The sequence below is a fragment of the Falco naumanni genome, chromosome 16 (genome assembly GCF_017639655.2).
Source record: "Falco naumanni isolate bFalNau1 chromosome 16, bFalNau1.pat, whole genome shotgun sequence".
Taxonomy (NCBI): Eukaryota; Metazoa; Chordata; class Aves; order Falconiformes; family Falconidae; genus Falco; species Falco naumanni.
Genome location: NC_054069.1, coordinates 1470157 through 1494333, shown reverse-complemented (window position 1 = coordinate 1494333; position 24177 = coordinate 1470157). Strand labels below are relative to the sequence as shown.

General features: G+C 48.4%; 3 protein-coding genes across 5 annotated transcripts; 2 read left to right on the top strand and 1 right to left on the bottom strand.

Moving 5' to 3' along the window:
• Positions 1-1192: 1192 nt before the first annotated feature.
• On the bottom strand, positions 1193-16617 carry CD3E (CD3e molecule). Of its 3 annotated transcripts, none has more exons than XM_040616130.1 (8): positions 16520-16617; positions 6327-6436; positions 4875-4895; positions 4557-4577; positions 3832-4029; positions 2897-3049; positions 1709-1755; positions 1193-1353 (listed from the first exon to the last, which is right to left on the bottom strand). In XM_040616130.1, the coding sequence occupies exons 2-8, from the start codon at positions 6373-6375 to the stop codon at positions 1297-1299; spliced, it is 546 nt and encodes a 181-aa protein (XP_040472064.1). In that variant the 5' UTR covers positions 6376-6436; positions 16520-16617; the 3' UTR covers positions 1193-1296. The 3 variants fall into 3 exon arrangements, with proteins under 3 accessions (XP_040472064.1, XP_040472063.1, XP_040472062.1); XM_040616129.1 differs by lacking the exon at positions 16520-16617 and adding an exon at positions 9374-9474; XM_040616128.1 differs by lacking the exon at positions 16520-16617 and adding an exon at positions 6554-7432.
• Positions 9579-14668, top strand: MPZL2 (myelin protein zero like 2). The gene is made up of 6 exons (XM_040616131.1): positions 9579-9684; positions 11851-12017; positions 12659-12869; positions 13121-13265; positions 13746-13833; positions 14380-14668. Exons 1-5 carry the CDS (start codon positions 9606-9608, stop codon positions 13804-13806), a joined length of 663 nt encoding a protein of 220 aa, XP_040472065.1. The 5' UTR covers positions 9579-9605; the 3' UTR covers positions 13807-13833; positions 14380-14668.
• Positions 16544-24024, top strand: MPZL3 (myelin protein zero like 3). The gene is made up of 6 exons (XM_040616127.1): positions 16544-16640; positions 17957-18123; positions 19143-19353; positions 19989-20154; positions 20761-20824; positions 22867-24024. Exons 1-6 carry the CDS (start codon positions 16571-16573, stop codon positions 22891-22893), a joined length of 705 nt encoding a protein of 234 aa, XP_040472061.1. The 5' UTR covers positions 16544-16570; the 3' UTR covers positions 22894-24024.
• The last annotated feature ends 153 nt before the right edge of the window (positions 24025-24177 follow it).

Below are 24177 nucleotides of genomic sequence, written 5' to 3'. Positions count from 1 at the left end.
CAGGCAGAACTCAAGTTACAGAGCTGAAATGAGGAGAGAAAGGGCAGCAGCAAAGGACAAATCTCTAAGCATCAAAAGGACAAGCATCTCTAAGAGCGACAGCTCTGGAAAATGAAACTCCTCCAGCAAATGTACTTGTACACCCCTTAGGGTACAACGCACTCAAAGAAATGTGTTTATCCTGGACTACGCTATAGAATATCCATAAAAACTGAGTCTGTGAAGTCTCTGGGATGCAAAGGACAGCTTAGCAAAAGGGTTTCATGCTCTTTTGGATTGTGTAGGTCCTGCACTTTATCTCTGTGGCTGCAACGCATTCGTTTCGGTTCCAGTGAAGCAGCCGTTGCAGAGCAGAATGCCAGTCCTGGGGCTGAGCCAAAGGGTCTCAGTTCCAGTCTGGGAAACATGAAAATCCCTGTTGTGCTGCCCCAGTCAGACTGCAAGGCTGGCACTCGGTTGCTAAGTGGGGCTTCAAACCTTAGCTGAAATATCAAAGAGCCCCACTATTTAACAGCGACAAAGGTTTAAGCCAAGCACTTAGATTTCCTAATAGGAGGCTTTCAGATGGCTTGGGAAAGTGCCAGATCTTCACGCGACCCCGTGAGGATGCTCTGCCAAAGGTCTGAGACACAGAGGTCACTGGGTGCAGGGTGGTACTCGGCCCCACTCATTTCCTGCAGGAGAGGGGCTGGGGGATGGACAGGTCGGTCCGCACATATGGGTATGAATGCTCGTGTTTTTTAAAGGAAAAACTGCTCTCTTTGAAATATTTTCATTCAAAGCAGCGGCTTTTCTATGAAAATGTACCATTTTGTTTTTATTATGCTGACTGCCTCAGTTCCTTTTTTTAAAGTCCAGGACAGCAGAATGAAGGTGAGTTATGAACATGAGAGGGGGACAAGGTCAGAGGCCAGTCGTCCTGGGACGGACTCCCCTTCGCCCACTAGCCACCCAGGGAGACACGGGGAGCAAGTGGAGGCACTCCAGGCAGAAATTAAATGGAAGGGAGGGAAAACCAGAGCGTGCAACCGGAGCAGAGAGAAAAGTGTGAAGGAAAAGGAGGCCAGGAACCGCCAGTGAGGCTGCAGTCCTTTAATGAGAAGGAAAACTTCTCTTGCCAATGTGCTTATTCGTTTCTTTTCTCTAATATCAAACCGAAGGCTGAAGGCGCACATCAGGGTGGGACTGGCTGCCTGGCTTACCCCAGACCCCCCGGGGTCTCAGCAAGCCTGCAGAGGAGCAGTACCCAGCCGGGCAGAAGTGCTGCTGTTTTCCATCCTGAAATCCATGGGAATTTCAGAAGCCCCTGGATTCCAGGCCTGCATACACTTCCCGCTGGCCTTTCCGGATGGGCTGTGGGAACAGCAGAGATGTTAGTTTGGGAATCCTTATTTCAGACAGCCTCAAACACCACCAGAGTCTTGGTCCACACCATGCGTGGAGAAAACCACAACCCAGCACGCCAGTGCAGTGCTGCTCAGGCAGCGTGCACAGTGTGCTGGAAGCTGCTGCTCTGCCCCAGCTCCCTGTGGCAGCACCAGGAAAAGGGGCTCCAACCGCACCACCTTTTTCCTCCCCTCCTGGGAAAGCTTGGAGGTTGACTGGGTGCTTCTTCAAAGGAACAAAAAGGATAAATGCTACAGATGCCCAGTGCTGGCTATCCCTCCCCAAGCAGCAAGAGAATGGAAAAGATGCAGGTGCTCCGTACCTCATAGTCCGGGTTTGGAACAGGGGGAGGACGCTGCGTCTTCTGACCTGCAACAGAGGCAGGAGGTCATCCTTGGTGGTGGCTCAGATAACACAGCACGAGGGGCTTTCACGGAAGTGATCACAGGGTAATGCATACCATGGGTCACCACACATGGCTTTGTTATGAGCTTAGAGCTTTTAAAGACCCAACTGGTGCATTGGGTTTGGGTTTGTTTTTTTATTATTATTATTATTATTATGATCATTTAGGAGGGAATCAGCTTTCTTTTGGAAAAGGTAAATTTCTAGCTTTCCTGGTGGTGAAGAAATACTTGAAAACAAGAAAACCCCGTAAGCTGTGCTTATGCCATAACGCCCAGGCTATGGCTCCACAGTACAGACACCAAATCCATCCTCCTCTGCCGCAGCAAGCTGCACAGGCACGAACGCCTCATCACATTTCTGCTGAACCCAGCACACAACATGCACGCTAAGCACACAACAGGGAATTTAGACTTGCTAAAAGATTTATATCAGCTTCGTGGATGCTCAGGTAAAAGTGGCAGTGCCCGATGTGCACAAAGCCTGGCTGGTGAGTACCTATGGTATTTGGCTGGCTGGCAGCCTCCTGCTCCAAATGTCACCGCCAACGCTTCTTGAACAAATCTGAACTGGCATCATGAGGTCAGCACCCTGCATCACTTTACCCCAGCATCTATAACCCATAAGCCCCACTGCTGGACCCACTGGGTCACCAAACCATGACCTCAGAGGCCAGAAATTCAAATTTATGGTTTTAATAACGCCGTAATTTCTGATTACATGTTCTGTGAGGGGCCATAATTCTTGGTCTTTGATTGCCTGAGACAGCAGCTGAGCGGGCCAGGGCCAGGCTGGGTTTGCAGCTACACTTGCAAGCTGAGCACGCGCCGCACAGTTTGCTTCAGCACAGACTCGAGGCTGCTGCACAGCAGCCTGTGAAATGGTTTCCTATGGGCAGAAAGCCTATGACACAACACGGCAGCCACATCCATCCTGTACAAGAAGGCAGCCCGGAGCAACAGATGTGGCAAGCAGGAGCGCTGTTTGGCAAGGTATTGGAGGCTTGGGGGAAACAGTGGATGCTCCATCACCCAGCAGGGGCAAGTGCTTAATTCAGAGCTCAGCGGATGCCACAGGGAGCAGACAGCCCTGAAATGGCTCGTACCTCGTGGCCGACTGCCAGCGCCAGCACTCGCTCTCCCCTTCCTGTCTTTGCTGAAGTAATAGACGAGAATCAGAACCCCGAAGGTGATGAGAAGATCCGCAGTGATGATCCCTGTCACTGCCAAGGCATCCAGCTCCTCACAGTTTGCGCATACTGCCGAGAGGAGAGATGAAGGTGCTCAGAGACCGGCACCCTTCCTTTCCAAGCAAGGAAAGTCCAGGTCTCTCTCACCTGCTCAGTGCTAGAAGAGATACAGCTCTGGGTGGGAAGAGTAAACGAGCAAACAGAAGGGAAGGGGGACAGCACAGCCCGCTCCATCCCACCGCTTCGGTCTGCAGACAGGCACAACCAGGAGGCTGGCATGTGCAACCTCCTCCGCTACCTCTGCTGTTTGCATGGCCTGAGCCCAAGGGTGCAAAACATCTCCCAGATCATTGCCCCCCCGCCCCCTCTGCCTGCTCTGGACTCTTCAGCCCTGAATGCAGAGCAAGCAGCTGCCCGAATTTCAAATGGCTCAGAGGCTTAAATCACTCTGTCAGGGTGGGGGTAAACTCCCCCCAGCCGATGGGTCACAGGCTGTGTGCTCCAGATGGGAGGTTTCCACTCTGCGAGAGAAGAAATGCCTCTGGCCCTTGAGACAGACGTTGCTCTTGCCCTGCAGCACGGCAGAAGCCGTAGAAGAGATTAGCGCAGTGTATACGTGGGACCCATTGACCCGCAGCCAGCCTGAGGACTGCAGAAGGGAAAGGCGTAGAAAGCGGGGTGATTCCTTTTGCCAAAAATGTGCTCTCGGACCCTTTTACTTCCACATACAGCGGGAATGGCCTCAGCAGAGTTGCATTCACCCAGCCCTGAAAATCCGGTCTCAGTTCCTAATATCAGTCACTGAAATGTGCAGACTTCATCTTTAGCCCGTAGGCTGCTTTGTCACTCACCTCTGACATTCAGGTACATTTCATACTTCTTTTCACCTGCCGAACAGCTCACGTAGCCGGGAGAGCTGTCGTGATTCTCTATAACATACTTTCTCTCGTGGCTGGGTGCTGGTGTCCCAAATAACTCCCAGGACATTCTGACTTCAGTCAAGGGACATGTGATAGTCACCGTGGTTCCAGAAATCTCCACCAGGAATTCTTTGTTGGAAGATGAGCCAACGAGAAGGGAAACCAGCATTACAAACAGCTTCCCTGGCCACCCTTGATCCCACCATGACAGTTTGCTCTGCAAAATCTTTGATTTCATGTAGTAACGTAAATTATATAAAAAAATGCCCTGCACACCTGTCTTCCACATGCATGCTTTTCTTCAGTTTTTTACACCGACACTTTGCAATGCCAAACAGTATCAAAACCATCACAGAGTGCTCCACCTCTGTCAGAGAGCCTGGCCACCTGCCATGCATCGTTCTGTTTATCCATGTGCTTGCTGCTCTCTGCAAATGGCCAACCCATCTCGCAGACCACTAATGGCAATTAGGGGCAACTCGTTATAGCTGATTTTTCTGGTTGGTGATGATAGCAGCACGTAACAGGAATCTTTTTCCTCCTAAAATACGGCTTAAACTCAAATATTTCTCTCTGCCTTTTAGTCCTCACCTGTGAAGCATTTGCAGTCTTTTTATCATGCTAAATAGATAAGAATGCTGGTAAAATACACTTACCCTCCTGTGCTTCAATATCATCTGCAAAGGAGAGAATAATAAGTGTTAACAAATTGGCCCACTATTACCTTACTGCTTGTTGCTGTTGGAAAATGCCCAACCCTGCTTGGCAATCACTAGCAATAATTCAGGACAATTCACAACAACCAGTTTTTCAAGTCAGTGAGATCAGTTACAGTTAAAGAACCCGAATTTCTTCCTATCCTACAATATTTGCAAAATTCAAATATTTCTATGTGGCTTCTAGTCCTCACTCGTGAGACATAGTTGGCCTTTTTATTATACTAAAAGTTAAGAATGCTGATAAAATACACTTACCCTGCTGAGCTGCAGTGCCAGCTACAAAAGAAAGAATAGTAAATATTAAGTAATTTAGCTACTGGTATCACACACCTTTCCTACTTCAAGGGAATCCTGAACTCAGCTGCGTGAAAGAGTTGTTTATACTCCTATATTTGTGCTAAAGGCATTAGAAGCATTCTGTTAGCTGCGGCAGGATGTTGTTTTGAAATGAAGTGTTTTCCTTTGGAAGCCATTTTTAACACAGACTAACGCAGAATGGAAAATTGAATGATTTTCCAACCCAGTTTTGGGGTTATTGCAAGCTGTATACTCAACAATTTTGCTTTATTATTGTGGACCAAAGACTGCTGGAAAATCGTAACCGTGTTCCGCAGTAAGAACCACTGTCCTCTGCACGAGGACTGGACCCTGATGCATGTTTTAATGCTATAAAGCAGTTTATCGCTGTGATTTTTCTCTCTTGGTAGGAAACAAGTAGCTCCATTGAGGTCTCAGGAGCTGGAGTATTACAGAAACAGCTTTTGGGAGGTGTGAATCAGGCTTGTGATTGGCTTTAAAGATACTTGTCAATAAAAAGTAACATAAATAAATAAAGGAATGAACCGTATTCAGTACTGTTGTCTCATCTCATCTCTGGTCATGCTTGCTTTACAATAGGAGTTACCTGTAACAAAATTAGAGATTTGAAATTCCACAGGCATAGGACTTGGCTGGAGAGAAGTGGATCTGATGCTTTTTTTCTTTATATAAGACCAATTTAAATGTGAAAAAAGAACAGGCCATTGCTAAATCAAATGTTTTGAATCTTCTCAAGGAATAGCAGTTGGTGTTTGCAGCACATTGGCAGAGTAGCTCCAGTCTTACTGTAGTATCTTTTAATTATCTTTCAAACTTAACTTTTATAGTCACCAGCTTCTTTATAGTCTTGATAGACACTCTGCATTTCGTCCTAAACCAGCTTTCTGAAGGCTGGTCAGTTCAGACGGGTGACATGGAAATTGTTGCCACTCCCATGATATCACAGTGAGACTGATCCAAAGTTATTTACCTCCAGTCACAAAACAGTTTAGGAAACGTGGACGAACAAAGCATAAAAATAAAATTAAAGCCACAGCACTTTATAGTTCACACCGCTGCATAAAGCAGTGCACCGAGCTCCAGCCCTGCCGCGTGGCGTTTGGGGACCAAGTGTCTTGGTGGATCAGCTAGCAAGCAAAAATTCCCGAGGACCTCCGGTTCCTTTCTCTAGCCTAGGACTGCTGGACCCCCGTTTCTCTGTCCCTGCAACCCGCTCTCTGAGGGGAACACTCCCACTGGAGAGCAGCCGCTGTACATGCCAGCTGCAGAAGATGTGGCTGCAGGTACTTTGTAAAAGCAGCCACACGCCCCTGTGCTTTGCTCTCCCCCCTGCAGCCCCAGGGTGGCCACCCCTCTGGTCCCCGTGGGCTCCTGGCCAGCGCTACTCACCCACACACAGCAGGAGCCCCACGAGGGGCAAGGACCGCTCCAGCCCCATCCTTGTGCTCCTCCTGCTCTTGCTTTTCTCTACCACGTCAGATTGGCATCGCTGAGGGTGGCTGCGAGGGAAGAAAGAACACATCGGCGTTTCAAGTTGTTGCTTACAAGAAAGAGGCCCACAATTTTTTCCCAGAATTGTGTACAGCAACGAACTGAGCAGTGCTGGGGAGACTCACTGTTTCCAGTGAAACCTGCAAGCAGCCAAGAAAGACACGGAACACTTATGATAAAATAAGCCCATGTCAGGAAGTGTGGAGGCTCAAAACGTCTAGGCAGGACGTCACGGACAGCAAGGGGCGGCTGCTCACACCAGCCCGGCTCAAGCCTCGGGAGACCCGTTGTGACTGCGCCAGGAGCAGGAGGAGATAAACGAGACCAGATTAAATTCGTCGTCAGAACCTTCCTAAGCATTTTTCAAAGCGAGTGTCTCTGAAGTTCAGACTACTGCAAGCAACTGAACAGAGGAGGGAATAAACAAAGGAACCAGAAGCGCTCACAAGCGGCTCAGCACCAGAGATGCGGTGCAGCCAGCAGCAGTGAGCCTGTAAGCGCCAGGCTGTAACACCTGTAAAACCCGGGGCTTTTAGTCACGGATGGTGCAGCCTGGACTCCACTTTTGTTACTTTCCTCTAACGCAACCGTTTATTCCTGCTGCCTCTTCAAGAGTGGCATTTGCCTGCTCCTCATGCAGACCCTGCGGGCATCCGGACGGTGAGGAGCGCGGCGGCAGCCTGGGTTGCAAGCCTCTGGTCTGCTGCTAACGCTCTGCACCCCCAGCCCCTCCATGACTCATGTTGGGGGGGGGTGAATGTGCCTCATTGAGTGGCTGCTCCTCCTCAGTTCCGACATCAGACTTCAACAGCTGTTCTACCTCGTCACGCACCGTTCGCACCCCTGTTATGAACTGCACCTACAACACAACCAGCTTTGTTGCTGTAAATGCCCTTTGCCCACCTGCTGGCCCGTTAGCAGCCCCCACAGCTGGTCAGCGCTGGGGGGAAGGCCAAGGCTGCCGGGGGGAAGGCTCTGCCAGAAGCAGAAGGGGACACGGTGCAGAAAGCCGCCCCCCCCCCCCCCCCCCCCGAAAGCCTGAGCCCACCCCGGCCTGTGCCACCCCTCGAGGCTGTGCCCCGCAGCCCCCCCGCCGGCCCCCAGGGAGGCTCTGCAGGGACGTCCCGCAGCGCTCCCCGCGGGGTTGCGGCCCCAGGCTCCGCTAGGGGGCGCTCCCTGCCCGACCTTGCCCTTGCCCTTGCCCTTGCCCTTGCCCTTGCCCTTGCCCTTGCCCTTGCCCTTGCCCTTGCCCTTGCCCTTGCCCTTGCCCTTGCCCTTGGGTGTGCAGAGCCCAGGCACTGCTTCCAGCGGTGCAGCGGGCAGGGGGATTTACTATTACACCCTTGGCCGTACATGATTCCTGCTATTAAACAGCGCTGCTTCCATCCCATGCGGAGTGTCTCACCGAAGGGGTGAAGGACCAAATTCAGGTGAGGCTTGCCTACGGAATGACGAGACGTGCTGGATACTCTTACGATATTGAACAATTCAGGTTAACTAAAACTAGGTCTTGTCTAAACTGTTCAGAGATTTCTTGTCTTAACTGTTCAGAGATTTAACTGTAACAGAAAAATAACTAGTTTGTGGTTTGGTTTGGGTTTTGTGTATTGCTTTATTAATCTTAATATCATTAAGGTAGAAAAATTCTCTAGAAAGAAATCAAGGAGGCTCAGTGTACCTTGTAAACTGGTCACTTCTAGTCTTTTGCACGCATTCTTCCTTAGTCCCAAGGTAAATGTGTACTACAGGGTTCAAAGAGCATCTGGATGATATGGTTTAGTTTTAGGTATCACACACCTGTGATCACTCCTATGAAAAGCAGGGAGTTGGAGCTGATAATCCTTATGGGTCCCTTCCAACTCAAGATTTGTAACTCAAACTTTAAAAGTTAAAAATAAATTCAGTATTCTCCATAGAAATTGCTGCAAGGATGTTACAACAGCAAATGGGAGGAGAGATGTCCACGTGGTTGCTCATTAGCTGGAAACCTGAGAGTCCCACCGCTGCCCTCTTTCCACCAAAACCTTGTTCTGAACAGCCCTGACACCCTCTCAAGTGTGTTCCCAGTAATGTGAAGCATCCCGATCGGAGCCCGCACTGCTGCACAAAGAGCGTGCCCTCCCTCTGTCCTGAGCTCGGAGCTGGAGGCAGCCCCTCATGCCACCCAGAGGCTGCGGCATCCTCCCCATCCCTGCCTCGGCACCACCATGAGGAAGATCAGCATCAGGCTCAATGAAAGCTCCTGACCTGGGATGACTTCTTGGAACTAGACCATGGACCAGACACAAACACAGCTGCAGCCAGCAGCAGGTTTTGCTGGTGAAGTGATTTACGGCTTTCGAATGCAAACATCCGTATTTTGCCAGCGCACATGCACAGCTCGCTTTCGTGCTCTCGCAACTGCCACGTGCCTCCAGGAAAGTACTTTGTATTGCACTGAGCTTCTGTAGCACCTTGTGCTGCTTGCTAAGCACAGTGAGGTTTCCCCAGCCATGCCTGGACTCCCACCGGGCTGGATTCCTCTCCAATGTAATTGTCTTTTGACTTTTCCAAGAACTTGACCAGCACCAGTTAACGCCGTCTCCCAATTCTTCTGTGGGATGGCTGCGAACTGCGAACAAGGAACATTAAAATGATCCCTTCGTTTCACTGTAGGTGCCTGTGTTTCAGCAGGACATTTCCATCCTCTGGCTGTGTGCCCACACTGCTGCCACAGACTGTTTCAGGTTGCTTTTTGGATCATTTACAGGTTTTGAAATAAATAAAAAGGAAAAAAAGGGCCCCCATTTCTTCAAGCTATCTCTAAGCACCTTGAGGCAAATTTTCTTTTAGGAGCGAAATTACCTCCCACAAGGGGGGAGTGGTTTCAGGTGGAAGCTGGGAGGAGGGATGATTGCAACACAAAAGAACAAAGGAATACAGGAGGCAGAATAAATTAATCTTACCTTGAAAAACCCCCTGTTTTGCACAGAAGGTGAGCTGTGCTGGCCGCGCCTCGCCTCTCAGTGCGAGGGCAGGGAGCGCGCTCTGACTCAAGCAGGAAAGAGCGCTCACGTTGCCTTGCAGGCTGAGAGACAGGAATTTGCTCTGCTGTGCTGGGAAGGCTTTGAGAAACTCATCTTTCGTCCGATTATACAAAACCCGAAACGAATTTCTCTTTTCGGCACTGCTCAACCCATGGCGTACGGACTTGCCTTCCCGATGCACGGCCCCAAGTGGCTGGGTGCTGTGCTTTTCCTTGGGGTACAGCTCCGAGGTAAGGAAACCTGGTACTGCCTGGCCTCCGTTGCCATCTTGACTTTCCTCTTCTGATCCCTTAATTATCATCCTCATTAAGGCAGCGACTTTGTAGGCGTCTCGGGTGCTTGCTGTGGACGATTGCTGCGGTTCTTTCACTCTGGGGTTCACTGCAAGTGGCACGAAGTGATTGAGTTTCTTGGACAAACAGGTTTAGGTGTGTTCAGGCGGAAGAAGAACACTGGTCTCATTCTGAGCTCTGGTTACACATCTTACTCTTTCCTGCCAGGAATCTGGACTTTAGTCCTAGATGTTTTTTTCCACTATCTTTGTTACGAGACAGTCATGAGATTGTTAAGCAGCACTGGGTTTAGATCCTTTACACAGCAACGATTCTGAGCTGATGATAAACTTGCTTGAATTTCCAGTGGTTTTTATTTCAAGACCACCACGTCCTCCTTTCCCAAATGCATCTGCACACGGATACGCCCAGTAGCTTGTCTTGAAAAAAAGTATTTCACGCTTATTTCCCATGGTTGTTCTTTTAAAGGTGTTTAAAATGAAGACATTTGACACTGATTCTTTGGATGAGAAACATGATCTCTGCCAAGGAAGTTTTTCAAATGTGAACAATGTTTGGGCATTTCGAATCCCTTCTCCTTCGAGAAAAGAAATTATTTCGCAAGGAAGTCTTTGGTTATAGATTATTTTCAAATGCAAGAAATGTATTGATCATCTTTACTATGAAACCGTATTTTACAACCCCAAATAATCTTTTTCTTTTTTTTTTTCTTTCTTGAATCACGCTGGGGTGAGTTCACTTATCTTCCTAAAGCAACAGGAAATTATTAAAATTTTCTTTTTCTGCTGGATTAGTTTGGCCAGTAAGGAAAAGGAAACTTAAGAGGACATGACCAGGAACAGGGAGGACTGTCCCTTTCGGCAGCAGCAAGATTTTTAGCCCAGCACTGCTGTTTTGTGGAAACTAACCCACTAACTCGGGGAGTTAAAGCAGACAGGGAAGCAACACAGTGATTGGGGGGCAGGGGGGGGGGAGCAGAAAGCAAGAACTTGCAGCACCACTGTTTTGGTAGCGCCAACCTGCCAGAATGATTGAACTCTGTCTGGAACAGCAGGGCAAGGCAGAGGACTAGGGCTCAGCTGTGAGAGGTGTCTTCACCAGCAGCCCTTTGGCTTTCCTATTTTTCATTATCCTTCCTTCTGTGTCTTGATGCTCCCTCTCTTGCTGACCATCTCTCTCTCAGGGTAGCATCGAGGTAGCGATGCTAACTTATTTTTAAAGCAACAGCTGTGGTGGTTTAGTTAACAAAGGATGCTTCTTTGACAAACAAGTGCTTACTGATTTATCTGGAGGATTTCCTGCAGAGTTCCTCAGCCTGACTACATTTGACTGCAGTTGGCCAGCTGGACTATTAACCTTCTACCAGGCACTGCTTACACCAATCCGAGCAGTTTTCACCACGGTGTGCATGACACTTGGGCTGATAAAACAAAGTGTATAAAGGAAAGTTCTAGCATGGGAAATAGCAGTTGTGTGTTGGGGCTCAGCAGTCCTAGCTGAAAGGGCAGGACCGCTCTTCTGAAGAAATCTTGGGGAACTGAGTGCAGCAGAGTGTAATCACATGTGAAAATGTGACCGTGAAAAGTTATATGGTACCTTTAGTGCCAGTCAGGAGTGAGTAGATATTTAAGGAAGGGTGGCATTTACAACGACATTGCACCTCCTAGATGTCAAGTTTGCTCATGCCTGAAGAGAGGCAATTCCCACAAAACAAGGTCTGTTGTCCCTATAGGCAAGTCCTTCTCAGCAGTTCCTTCTCAACCAGTTATCAGATCTGTAAACGTTTAACTGTGCAGCCACAAAACAACAAAGCAAGCACTATACCGGCAGTTCAGATGAATACAAACTCCCTTGAAACCCCCACTGTTCAGCTGGTTTATCAACTGACAAAATCCATGAAGACCAGGGGATCTCCTGGATTCTGCATACGCAGGATCACCCTGCTCACTAAGCGTATCTGTGTTCTGGAGGCTGCCAGGTTAAACATTGACAGGGACAGATAAGGCAGGCTCCCAAACAGAGTAAATGCAGATAAGGAGAAGTGATGAGCTTACTCCAAGACAGTAGTTTTCTTTACCTCTAATCCCTGCTGTTTTCTTGCAGCCCTGTGGCCTGTGGTAGCCGTGGAAGTTCACACTTCCAGGGAGGTGGATGCTGTGAACGGCACTAACCTGCGGTTAAAATGCACCTTTTCCAGCAGCAGCCCCATTAGCCAGCACCTGTCTGTGACCTGGAACTTCCAGCCCGAGGACCTGGGCTCTCATGAGCCGGTGAGTGGGAACTTCACACTCCATTTCATGGAGGCACACTTGCCCAAACAAACCATTCCCAAGGTCCAGCACTGGCTAAGCCCACTGACTGTGACAATTCCAGATGTGGGTATGGGCAAACACAGCTGGAACACACAAGTATGTACATCTTGAGCCTTTCCCCTGCTACTCAGAATCACTACGCTGAACAAGAAGTTCTGTTTACAGACCTTGGCTAAAGGCACATTCTGTTTAGTTTGGGGTAATTGGGGTTAAAATATCTGGGGCCTGATGAAAATGTACCCACTTACACCACGGCTGAACTCTATGTCTTAGCTGCTGTCCCACACCTGACGCGACCTACAGAATGTTTTAGCTTGGCCAGCATGGCGGGGCAAGCAGCTCACCTAGTACTGCCATATAACTGAAAGACAGCTGAACACAACCTAACGAAGCCTTAGGCTTGAGCAGGACAGAGCTCGCATGGCTGCTGGAGCAAAGGCACCGTCTTTTGAAATGCCCTCAGAGTCTATCTGAGAGCGACGGGGCCAACGCAGCTCCCCACAGCCTACCTCAGCCACTGCCACTCCACTTCCACGTGCTGCTTCCATCGCAAAGACTGCACAGTGTGTAGGAATGACGGCTCCCTCTCTTTCTTGTAGGTATTTTATTACCTGAAGGAGCCCTACAAGCTGTCTGCTGGGCGGTTTAAAGAGCGAGTCACCTGGGATGGGAATATTGAGCGTAATGATGTTTCCATCGTTATCTGGAACTTGCAGCCCACTGACAACGGGACGTTCACCTGCCAGGTGAAGAACCCACCAGATGTCGATGGCACAATTGGTGAAGTGCGACTCAGAGTTGTGCAGAAAGGTGAGAAGCCAAGAACCCCACCAGAGGTCATGTGAATTTGGCCAGTGCGAAGCATTGGCAGATCTTCCTCCACTGTGGGGAAAATGTGTGGAAGAAAAGGGATTATAAAGAGAAGGCATGAGGGTAATTAATGGACACAAGGGGGAAAGGAGCCTGAGGAAAGGTTGTATTCACGGATGCAGGTTCCCAGCCTCATCCCAAGAGCCCCCTGTGTGTCCCTCCTGTTCATTGATCTGTTTCTCTCCATGCAGTGCATTTCTCAGAAATCCACTTCCTGGCGGTGGCCATTGGGTCTGCTTGTGTTCTGATGATCATTGTGGTGACAGTTGTGATTATCTGTCGACACCATCAGAAGAAAGCGCAAGAGAAGAGGATCAAGGTGGCAGACACTGAACTGTAAGGACAGAGGACAGAGAGAGAAAGGCTTCTGGGAAAGCTTGTCGAATACATCTTCATAGCTATTCAGAATTCTTGGCTTGGACCCTACACTAAGCATCTACAATGCAAAGCTGCAAACACTATCAGCAGGAATTGGCTGCTTACTTGCAGTCAGAACAGAGCCCCAGGACGAACATGTTTTGGAGTCCTCATTTTCCTCTTGCCCTTCACAGTGGCTTCTCACTCTGAGAAGTATCCAGCTGTTGTGGTGGTAGTTGGCAGATGATCGCTCTGTTCCATCAGCGTGACACATGTGGTCACCATGCATGTAGCATGCTTACTGTCTTATCATGTAACTCCCTGTCATATGTTCCATATGCTGTATGTAATGCAGAACGTGACTCTGTTGCTCAGGATATCTGATTTTTATTTTTTTTTTTTTCTGTTTTCTCTCCTTCCCCTCCCCCCCCCCCCCCCCCCCCACCCTTTTTATAACAGTAGAGAAAAGGAGAACCTGAAGATTAGAGAAGAAAAGGAAGCCAGCCCGTTAGAAGACTAGGGGTCTTTTATGGTATATACAATGCAGGTATCCATTCAGATATTCTCTAACTAATGTCTTGGTGTTGCCGTAGACTTTCTAAGACAATTTTACTTGGGCATTTCACTTTCCTTCACAGCCAACAGGTCTCGGTAGCCATAAGCAGAAACTACTGAGACCACAGTCACACTTCGCTCCTGAGGAGCCTTCAGAGAGACTGACAACTGAACAGGCAGCGGAGGCAGAACCGCCTCTTAACTGTAGAAGAGATTTCTCCACCCTAGGGTTGGGGATCATTTGCAGGAAAGCTGTTGCTGCTTTTCATGACATGCCTGCTTTGTACATAAAGAGGAGTGAATTAGTTTCCTTTCACGAGTTTTGAGTCTGCTTTTTGATTAATTTAATCTTTATTGTTTTAGAATTGCTACAGGAAGACTGACACTGTTTCCAGATTTGTTTGCTTTGCTGAAACATTTCAGCATAATTTTTACGCACTCAATTTCTGAGGTCAGCAGTTGCCTCTACTATTTTTGTTTTCAACAATAACCCTGAGTAATGAATTTGTTCTGTTTTTCTTATGATCCTTCTTCTTAGGTACTTCTAATGCAGATGGTGGAAGCTTGTAATTTTGGATGTTAGAACAAAGCTGAATTACAGACGCCTCATGCTGTGAGTGTGGTATCTCTGCTCAACCTGAATTTCTTGCAAGGAAAGAGAGTGACATTAACATAAGTTGTAAACTTCCTTCACTGAAGCAAAGCAGGAGGAACCTGTCCTGTGTACAAGGAACTTTCTTTAATCTTCACACCTGCAGAATGTGAAGAAGGCTGCTCTGAAGATGAAAAAATGCCAAAAGATTTGAACAAATTCCAAGATAACTGACTGAACAGTGTTTTTCAAAGCGTCTGAGCACATGCACTCTTGCACCTTAAAAACTGCAATGTGCATTTGTGTTGCCCTATTTTTCCTCCCTCAGAATCCTCTTTGTCATCATGAAAAGGAAGACTGACAACATGAGGGATCAGAGAAGTAGCTAGTTGCTACGACATACTTTAAATCTCTTTGGTACTTTAAATGGGAAGTATTACAGTTTGGGAATGTATGCTGTTTCTTATTAGGGATAACGTTTACCAGTGGGTGTGGTTTTCATATTGATCTCTTAAAGCTTACAGGCTTTGTAACTATGGTAGCTGAGGACATTGCCTTCTGCTGTGCAGCGTGTGGCCACACACTTCGGCAGCCCCCCTCCTCTTCCCACTCCCACCCTGCCAGTACGCTGACCTGCCAAGGGAGCACACCACCGCCGGGTGGGATGCTTCTTCCCCCGTCTCAGCAGCCTTACACCCACCGCTGCAGGCACCCCGGCGCTTTGGCTGGCTGCGGTTCAAGCTCAGAGGCTGCCCTGGGCAAGCGGTGCTGCGGTGGTGCACTGTCCCGCTGCTGCTTGGCATGGTAGCAGTGCTCAGTGGCTGCTAGCGTGGTATCGGGCTGCCAACAGCAGCAATACCCCACTCTCTGCATGCTGCTCACTGCCCAGGTGACCACCAGTGCACCTCGCTCCTGCATTCCCCTGTACTTGCACAGACTCGCTCTCTCAAAGGCAAACAAAGCCCTAAATCATTGAAACCGCAGAGCTGTTACAGTATTTAACCAGCACCAAACCAAATCAGCCCGTTTGTTTAAAGAAAATCTTTATGACTTTATAACTGTAATGTGCTGGCCACATTATCTCTTTGTATGTTTTCATTTTTGATCCTGTGTCATAAATAAAGGCGCCTTGTGGAAAGCAGTGACAGTGTCATAGATGTGCCGTGCAATGGAAGTTACACAGTGCTGTCACGACACTGGAGACACGCAGTCCCACTGTGACATGGGAGATGCTCAGTCCTGCTGTGACATGGGACATGCACAGTCCCACTGTGACATGGGAGATGTTTAGACATGCAGTCCTGGCACAACACGGGAGATGCACTGTCCCACTGTGACAACAAGAGACACGCAGTCCTGCTGTGACACAGGAGATGCTCAGTCCTGCTGTGATGTGGGAGACACACAGTCCTGCCGTGACACGGGAGATGCACAGGCCTGCCATGACATGGAAGACACGCCGTCCTGCCGTGACACAGGAGATGGCTCAGGCACACAGTCCTGCTGTGACATGGGAGACACGCATTCCTGGTGTGACACAGGAGATGCTCAGATGTGCAGTGCTGCCGTGACATGGGAGAAACACGCTCCTGCCATGACATGGGAGATGCTCTGACATGCAGTCCTGACATGACACAGGACATGCTCTGACATGCAATCCTGCCATGACATGGGACATGCTCAGACACGCAGTCCTGGTTTGGCATGGGACACGCTCAGGTGCGCAGTCCCACCGCGCCCTTGGCACCTCAGATGAGTGGGTTTTAGCTTGGAAAAGCAGGAAAAGCAGCCAGCGGGCTCTGGCGGAACGGGCCAGCGCGGGGGCTCCGGGCCGGGCCCACTCCCCACGACAGGCAGGGGCCCGGAGCCGCGGGGGGCCGGAGCCGCGGGGGGCCGGAGCCGCGGGGGGCCCGGAGCCCGCAGGGGGGCCCGGAGCCGTGGGGGGCCCGGAGCCGCAGGGCCCCGCCGTGGCCGCCCGCCCCGCTCCGCTCCCCGCGGCCCGCCAGGCCCGCGGCCGCCCAGGTGCGAGGCCGCCGGTCGCCATGGCGACGCGGGGCGGCCATCTTGGGGCTGCCCCCGCCCTCACCTGCGCGGCCTTCAGGTGAGCCGCCATGTTGCGGCCCTGAGCGCAGCCAGGATGCGGTGCGGTGAGGCGGTGGCCGGCGGTGGCCTTCTCCTCCTCCCGCGGGGGGTCCTGCTTCTGCTCGGTAACGGGGGCTCTCCGGCAGCGGCGCCTCTCGCCCCCGGGGGCTGCCGCGGCGGCGGGCGGTGACGGGCCCGGCCCGGCCCTGTGCGCGGTGGGGCCCGGCTGGGAGCCCCGGAGCCGAGCCGGGCTGCGGCCAGCGGGGAGGCGGCTGCGGCCGGCGGCCCCGCAGCGCGGGCGGTCCGCGTGGCGGTGCTGGCCTCGGGGGCTCCGGGAGGGACCGTACCGGAGGGGGGGGGCGGCTGCGGGCCGCTCCGGGCCCCGGCGGGGCTGTGCGGGCCCCGCGGTGAGCACCGTGCCGGGTGCTGGTGCGGCAGGAGCCGGGTGGTGCGCGGGGGCAGCGGGGGCCTCCAGCAGGGCGCGGGGGGCGGCGGGTGTGCCCTCACCCTGCGCTCTGCCCACTGCCCGCAGCCGGGGCACGGCCACCAGCGTCCCACCCCCGCGGGTGCCAGGCCCCCACCTCTGCTAGCACCCAAGGCACGGGTGCCAGTGTCCCACCTCTGCTCGCTCTGCTAAGGCCCAGCTATCTGCTCTCTGAGATTTCCAGACTTCCAGTTGGTAGCGAAAGGAGCGCGTTGTCAAAACCCTTGGGTTTTTTTACATTGGTAGCTGCGGAACAGGCGTGTGATGCCAGAAACTTGCAGGGGAACTGGCAAATCTGAATCTGTGCCTGCTCCTTCTGAGCCTGCACAGCAGAGGAGTCGGCTGTAGGAATTGGAGCAGAACTTCATGCGGAGTATCACCGTAATAAATCTTCATAAGCCAGGAGCAGGACATTTGTGGAAGGGAGTACTCGAATGATGCTCCTGCTCGATGCTGGGCAGGCTGACCTCATCCCTGGCTGGAGCATCACACTAGATGAATGAGGCAGAAGTTGTTACAGTCACTGAAAACGAGAAATAAAGAGTATTGCTGCTGCTGACTCTTGGCTCAGTGCATGTGTGATTTACTGGCGGTATCGCCTTGGGGCAAGACATGCAGAGCCAGAGCTGCCTTGAAGTCCAAAGCTGGCATTTTGCAACTCATCAGAGTATCAGCTGATTTGTTTCTCAGCTCTTGATACTTAAATATCTGTAGGCTTTTGGTGGTATTTTCCAGGTAAATACTTTAATTGGGGCTAGTTCCAGTCCCACAGAGAATAGGTTAGGTAAGCTGTCTGCTTTTCTTTAAATTTCAGTATGGGGGAGGTAGCCATTACTGCACTTCAGTCTTTGGACTGTAGTTGACCTGCACATGCATCAATACCTTTGGGACATTGTCACTCCTGTGCCTCACATGTAACAGCAAACTAATCCTCATCTTTTGTGCTTGCTCCATCAGGTGTCTGCAGTGCTCTTTCCCTGGAAATTAAAGCCAGTCCTAAAGTGCAAGCTTTCATCGGTGAACAAGTATTGCTGAAATGCTCATTCAAATCCAGTTCCCCCATGACTGAGAGCCTGACAGTAGACTGGACGTACCGGCCTCTCACAGGTGGTCAGATGGAGACAGTAAGTGGAACAGGGACTCTTTTTCTAGTGGATACTGACCAGACCTCTGTGCATGCTGAAAATCTGATGATGTTTTTTCTGTTTGCCTTGCTGTGCTGCTTCATCACTGTGGGGTTTGGGACTCACGTTGCTGCCACCTTTCCTGTGTGAAATTTCATTAGTGTTCTTTGGGCAAAAAATATTCTGTGTAAACTCATAATAGCATAATGATGATAAAGGACATAAATTTTTGGGTTTGACACAAGTGATGCATTTTATGCTGTAGCTATGTGTAGAATGACTGTGAAGCGTTTGGTTGGTCACTTTCTTGAAGGCAGCTGTACCGTAGTAGTTCTGTCATGCAATCTACTGCTGATAGATCTTGGAGTGGCAACAACATGTGTGCAATGACAGTCTGAAGACAGCGATGATGACAGCCTCTGAGGTTTATGGGCTGCTACTCGCTGTTTTGTTGGCAGCGTTTTGAAATCTAAGCATAAATACATAAGTCTGAAAGCCCACTGAAAATCTCTTATGCGAGGTGGAAGCAGAGAATGAATAACTTTGCAGATTATCAGTGACTTCTGCTGCCTGAAGAGTTTGGACTCTTAGGGGTGTGCTTGTGTCTGGAACAAAAGGATGCTGCTTGTATGGAGCGAGGTCTGCCAAGTCCCTAGTCATAGGACAGCAAGGGCAGAAGTGCAAGGAGCAAAACCTGAAGAATGGCAGTGTTCTGTCTTGCATGAGACAAGAAGCCTGCTCTGCTTCTCAGCTGAAGATCTGCAGAAGGGAATGAGTTGGTCAGAATGGTGATGGTGACATCTGAAAGCTGAGGCTGGTAGATAAAAGCGTTGGAAAGCTAGTGAAGTGGGACTGACTCAGAATAACCAAACAGGAACTTGAAAAGGTCTCCTGTATAAGAAGTATTCTTTCTGACTTCTTAATGTGTACTTCTTCATATTTACAATCCAGAAAATAGTTTATTTTGCTTTCTTAGATGAGGTTTTATTGGCACAATTATTGTCTTTGCCTCCTTTTAGGTTTTTCATTATCAGTCTGTTCCATACCCAACAACAATGGGAAAATTCAAAGACAGGATATCCTGGGTCGGGAATGTTGCCAGGGGTGATGCTTCCATTGCTATCCAAAGCCCAGTGATGAGTGACAATGGGACGTTCATCTGCAGTGTGAAGAATCCTCCAGACGTGTACCATAACATTCCCCAGACAATTCTGATAGTTACAGAGAGGGGTAAGCTGCCATTTCAATAGCATGTCCTCCTCTATGTGATACAGCTGCATTGCAGCTTTGTCAGGATCTTAAAGTCTGAGCATCACATGTGAAATGGGTGAATTTCAGCCAGAGTTACCTCAGCCCTTCTTTCTGAGCTAAATACATTGAGAACTATTGAATTTATTTGGGGCAGGAAGGGACAGAGGAAGCTGTGGTGATAAGAGGAATCAAAAGCGTGCATTTGTTCAGGAGTTCTGGTCTCCACATACTGCAGCAGTAGAACAAACTGAACATTTAGGAGATACTGGTCTAAAAATAACTGTCAGATCACAAACATTGATGCTCAGTAATACTTAATTTCCTCTTCTGCCCTGTGTGTGAGAGCTGCCCCAAATTTGCAGTTTAGACATGCTGATAGAACTGTGTTGTGGCCTGCCTGTCTTTGTCATTTTTTGCATATATGGCACCCTACTGTGTTGGAGACTTGATATGAATCCTACAGATTCAGTGACAAGCTGTTTCAAATCTGCCAGCCTTGTGTTTTATATGAAAAGCCTGGCAGCCTGTGTCCTGAATGGACGTTTGTCACAGAGACTGAAGAAAACTGTATTTTACTACTGGTACATCTGGGCTGCTGTTTCTCTTTCCTGCAGGTCTTTTCTTCCAGCTAACTTCAGCAACACTGCTGTCCATTTTAGTCTTTCTGCCTTCCATCATTGTGGTTGTTCTGCTGTTGGTGAGGATGGGAAGAAAATTTGGAGTGCTAAAGGAGAAAAAAAAATCCGGCTGTAAGAAATCTTCCATCGAAGTGTCTGATGAGTAAGTTCTGGCTGCAACCCAAAGTCTGTGTTTCTTTGGCTTGTTGACGTGTGGAACTTGGGGTTAGACAGTCGTTCACTTCTGTAATGCCATTTATTTCAGCCTAAATCAGCAAGATATTTTGCTTATGTGGGCTTTGTGTGTTGCATTTTGGTTTGAAGTATCTGTAACAGCAAAGCAAACTGAATAATGCAAACTGGTTCCGCTGTGATGGCCTGAGCAGAGGTGCCAGGTACTGCATGAGCCTTGGAGACTGAACTCCCTTCTAAAGTGGAGAGGGTTCTGTTCTGGGAAGGTTCAGTAGTGAGAACAATAAGGTAACAGTGCTGCTGCTGGAGCTGCATTGTTCTTGCAGTGGGTTCAGTACCACAATTTCTTGCAGAATGTGTTTTTAATCCTGTGTTCTGATTAGTGCTGTGGGATTTGCCAGCCAAATAGCAACTCATGTTGTATTCCTCATGGCACTTAAATGAAATATCTCCCTTCAAAATTAAGGGACCTGACATTCTTCCTGATTTTGCTGTGCAAAGTGGTGAAAAGCCTTCAATTCAGTGTGGTAGAACTAGGATCTGAAGTCCAGAAGCTAATCCTGTGCTTTTTCTGCAGGCCCGAACAGACAGAGACAGACAGCTGCTTGGGGAAACTCAGAGACTGGTGTCTGAACTGTGTGGTAAGTGAAAGCTGGTTGTCATAAGTGGTTTTGTCAACTTTGATTCTCAGAGGAGATGCTAAGAGCAGCAGGTAGGGCTTGTCGTAACACCTCTAGATGTCAAATAACTGTCCCAAATGGCTAGACTTTATGCTCCTGCCACGTATGGGCTTATAGGGGGTGAGAACTGCTGGCCATACTGCATTACTGGCAGGGGAAGTTGACTTGAGAACCACCAAACTGATTTTTCTTTTGACTTTATTGAAATCAAAGCTGACATTTTAAGATGAAAACTCATAATTTTAAAGGGCTAGCTGCTGTGCTGTGTAGTTTCTTTAAAGGCTCTGCAAAATCAGTTTGGGTTTTGACAGTGCTACAGTGGGGAATGGAGGCAGTGATATCTCAATCCACTATGTTTCTTGTAAAGATGGTAGCGTGCAGTGTTGCCTCTTTTTTTGGAGATCTTCCTACTTACACCGTTTTTGTTGCAACAGAGTCCTGCTAAACTGTTGTAGTTTGTTTGTTTCTGGCTTTTTCTTTGTTTTGTTTTGTAAAGTGGTTGATCGTCTTCTAATTCTGCTTTTTCGCTTGCTACCCTATCAGCAAGCTTCTGTTAATCAGATGTGTTGTGCTGAAACTACTGAGTGTTTTTGCCACCTGCTGTACTTGTTTTGTAAAATGTGCCACCACATTCTGTGTGCTGGCATTAGCAGCCACAGCCGTAATGTGGCACATTCCAGAGTAAGCTCGCTAAGATACCTAATTTGAGAGTGTTTTCTCTCCCCCCCTGCCCCTGCAACTTTGTCCAGCAGTACGAGCTTACCTCAGACCCACCTTTTCATCTGTTGTACATGGTCAGGAAGTACGTTAAGGGGGATTTAAATATGTGTTGCTTGATTGACTATTCTAATGCCAGTGATTCAAAATGTACTAAATGCATAAGCCTTCAGATAGATGTGTGCTGATCGTTTCTACTTTACTAGATACAGAATGAAAAACAAGCAATTATGCAAGTTACCTATGAAATATTTACAGTTCTTCATAAGACAGAGCACTTACAATGCAGCAGTATTGGGAGCAAGAGTTTTGGGAGGTGCAGAAAGCAGAAAATGCCTTATACAAAAGGGGGAGTTGCCACAGGAGATGGAAAGGCAGCTGCAAGTGATCTACTGGGGAGCAGGGAGGCACCATTGCCTTATTGCAGGTGGGGAGATGGGAAAGGCTGGGAGCCACCATTTGGTGAGACAAATGCTGTCAGACAGTTGGGAGATTTAAAAAATTGAAAAATGTCTTCTCATCCTTTGAGAGAAGGCAAATTTGAATGCTGTAATCCTGCTGCTTTCATATTGGCTATTTTGTCATCTGTTTGATACTTCACTCTCTGATAGCAAAATATTTAGTTTACTGAGTTTCTGGACATCCTGTCTTAGTCACCTTAATGATTCTGCATTTTTGAGTTTTCTGTAATGTACTTTTCCCATGCTTAGTATGTTACCAAATAATTAAAATTGGGAAATTAGTGAAAATCTGTTTGGACTTGAAATGGCTGGAAGTTTAGTTGGGATCTCCCTTATGGAACTGTTGTGCTTGAGTTTCTTTCAAGTTGAGAGCTGCTGAGCTGGATTGTGGGGACACCATCAGATGATTGCTGTGGTTAAAATAATAGACAATGGGGATCTGAAAGTATGTTGTTGGCTGTGGCTAAAAAAACAACAGCTTGTGCTGTTCTGGACCTTCTCTGGAGGGACTGGTAGTGCTTTTTAAGGTGGCTGTCTGCACTTTATGGTTCGTCTTTTGCTTGAGTTTTAGCTGCTACTTCTCCTAAAACACACTGCATGTGTTATATAGTAGCAATTCATCTGCATGTCTATGATGAGTCAAACAGATTTTGCTGCAAGTGCTTATACAACTACAAGTCCTGTGGCTTAGTCAAGCACAGCAGCATTTTGGGAAGTGTTTAAGCTCTTGGTAGAAGCCTAGCAGACTCAAAATTTGTTGAACTCATAACATGGTTCATGTCTTCATATGTAGTCTCAGTTTCTCTCTCCATACTCCCTGTTTAGGACACGGATGAGGAAGTCCTATACTAATGAAAGACTAAAAAGCTATGGATAAAGAACAAAATTACAGCACTGAAAATCATGGCTAGATGGGTATGAAGGCTGCGGGATAACCGGTGCAGATTGAGGGACCTGCTCTAATCCTGGATTGGAAGAACAATGCCAATGGGATAATTCCGTCTTAATTAAGCACAAAAGAATGATTTTTGAAATCTTTCTAATTTATTGGAAAAAACAATCTCTTAACCTCACTTCTCCAGTGCCTATAGAAGCCTCAGTGCCTACAGCTGCACAGCCTGTTTCCTACCAGCAGTCCGACAGTGCCATGCTTCTTGGTTTACGTGCAGATTTGTTTCCTTTACTATGGGTGACATCCCTGTGCCCTTGAATTTGAATTGCCTGACGCGTAGGCTACTCCAGAGTGAATCAGCTCTAAGGTGATCATCACTGGGTATTGACAACATTTGCTTCTCCATTTTTGGGAATGTATTTGCTAAGAACTTGAAACGGTTTGATTAAGTTGGTATATGGCATCCTTTGTCTGGGAGCGAAGAGAACCTACTGCTTTTTAACTATTCCGTGGTTCAGCTGCCACTTAATTACAGGATTAATTTTGTTCCTACTGTTTTCTGATCCTATTTTTGAGTGACTGACTGCACAGTGGTGTTGCCTTTATATCGTTGTTTTCTCTTTCCTTTGTTTTTTTATTTTATTATTTGCCCAACAGCTGCATTACTAGGTACATCTCCTTCTACTTGTAGAAGTGAAGCACAATTCATACAAACCTAATCTTTTTAAATCAGGAATGCAAATGGGGACTCTGTATCTGGGGAAACATAACCCCATCTACCTCAACCATTGACTCAAGCTGTGTCCAAAGGAATGTTATGTGTGCAGAACAGTCATGTTCTTCCTTTCTTTTTCTTGGTACCACTTTAGGGAAACAGCTGAAAGTGCCTAAGAGTACTTTCTCTTTCACCAACCTTGTCCAATAATGGCTGGCAGAGAGCAGTGGAATTTATGCCTGCTCAATACCTAAACAGCTGCTGTTTTCTGCTTCCTTTCTGTGTGTAGCAGTTGGTCAAATAGTCTCTTATGTATGTGTTATATAAGTTTACTGTGGACTTTGATGTGCCATTACCAATAAATTCCTTTGTTTCATTCTGGGCTGTGGCTTTATTTGGCTAAATATAGTTGAACTGACAAAACTGCCATCCTGAGTTGTTTTTTTAGCTATCGAAATTGTCATATGATGATGGGTAAAGGTGTTTAGGGAACAGATTTAACTCAAAAGGGAACACGTACCGAGTCCCC

Coding starts and splice junctions, on each gene's coding strand:
- MPZL2 (XM_040616131.1), top strand. CDS start 9,606: ATGGCGTACGGACTTGCCTTCCCGATGCACGGCCCCAAGTGGCTGGGT. Junction 12,018..12,658: donor ACCTGGGCTCTCATGAGCCG/GTGAGTGGGAAC, acceptor TCTTTCTTGTAG/GTATTTTATTACCTGAAGGA. Junction 12,870..13,120: donor ACTCAGAGTTGTGCAGAAAG/GTGAGAAGCCAA, acceptor CTCTCCATGCAG/TGCATTTCTCAGAAATCCAC.
- CD3E (XM_040616128.1), bottom strand. CDS start 6,618: ATGGGCTTATTTTATCATAAGTGTTCCGTGTCTTTCTTGGCTGCTTGC. Junction 4,030..4,556: donor TGATATTGAAGCACAGGAGG/GTAAGTGTATTT, acceptor CTTCCAACAAAG/AATTCCTGGTGGAGATTTCT. Junction 1,756..2,896: donor CGCTGGCAGTCGGCCACGAG/GTACGAGCCATT, acceptor CCTCTGTTGCAG/GTCAGAAGACGCAGCGTCCT.
- MPZL3 (XM_040616127.1), top strand. CDS start 16,571: ATGCGGTGCGGTGAGGCGGTGGCCGGCGGTGGCCTTCTCCTCCTCCCG. Junction 16,641..17,956: donor GGGGGTCCTGCTTCTGCTCG/GTAACGGGGGCT, acceptor TTGCTCCATCAG/GTGTCTGCAGTGCTCTTTCC. Junction 18,124..19,142: donor CAGGTGGTCAGATGGAGACA/GTAAGTGGAACA, acceptor GCCTCCTTTTAG/GTTTTTCATTATCAGTCTGT.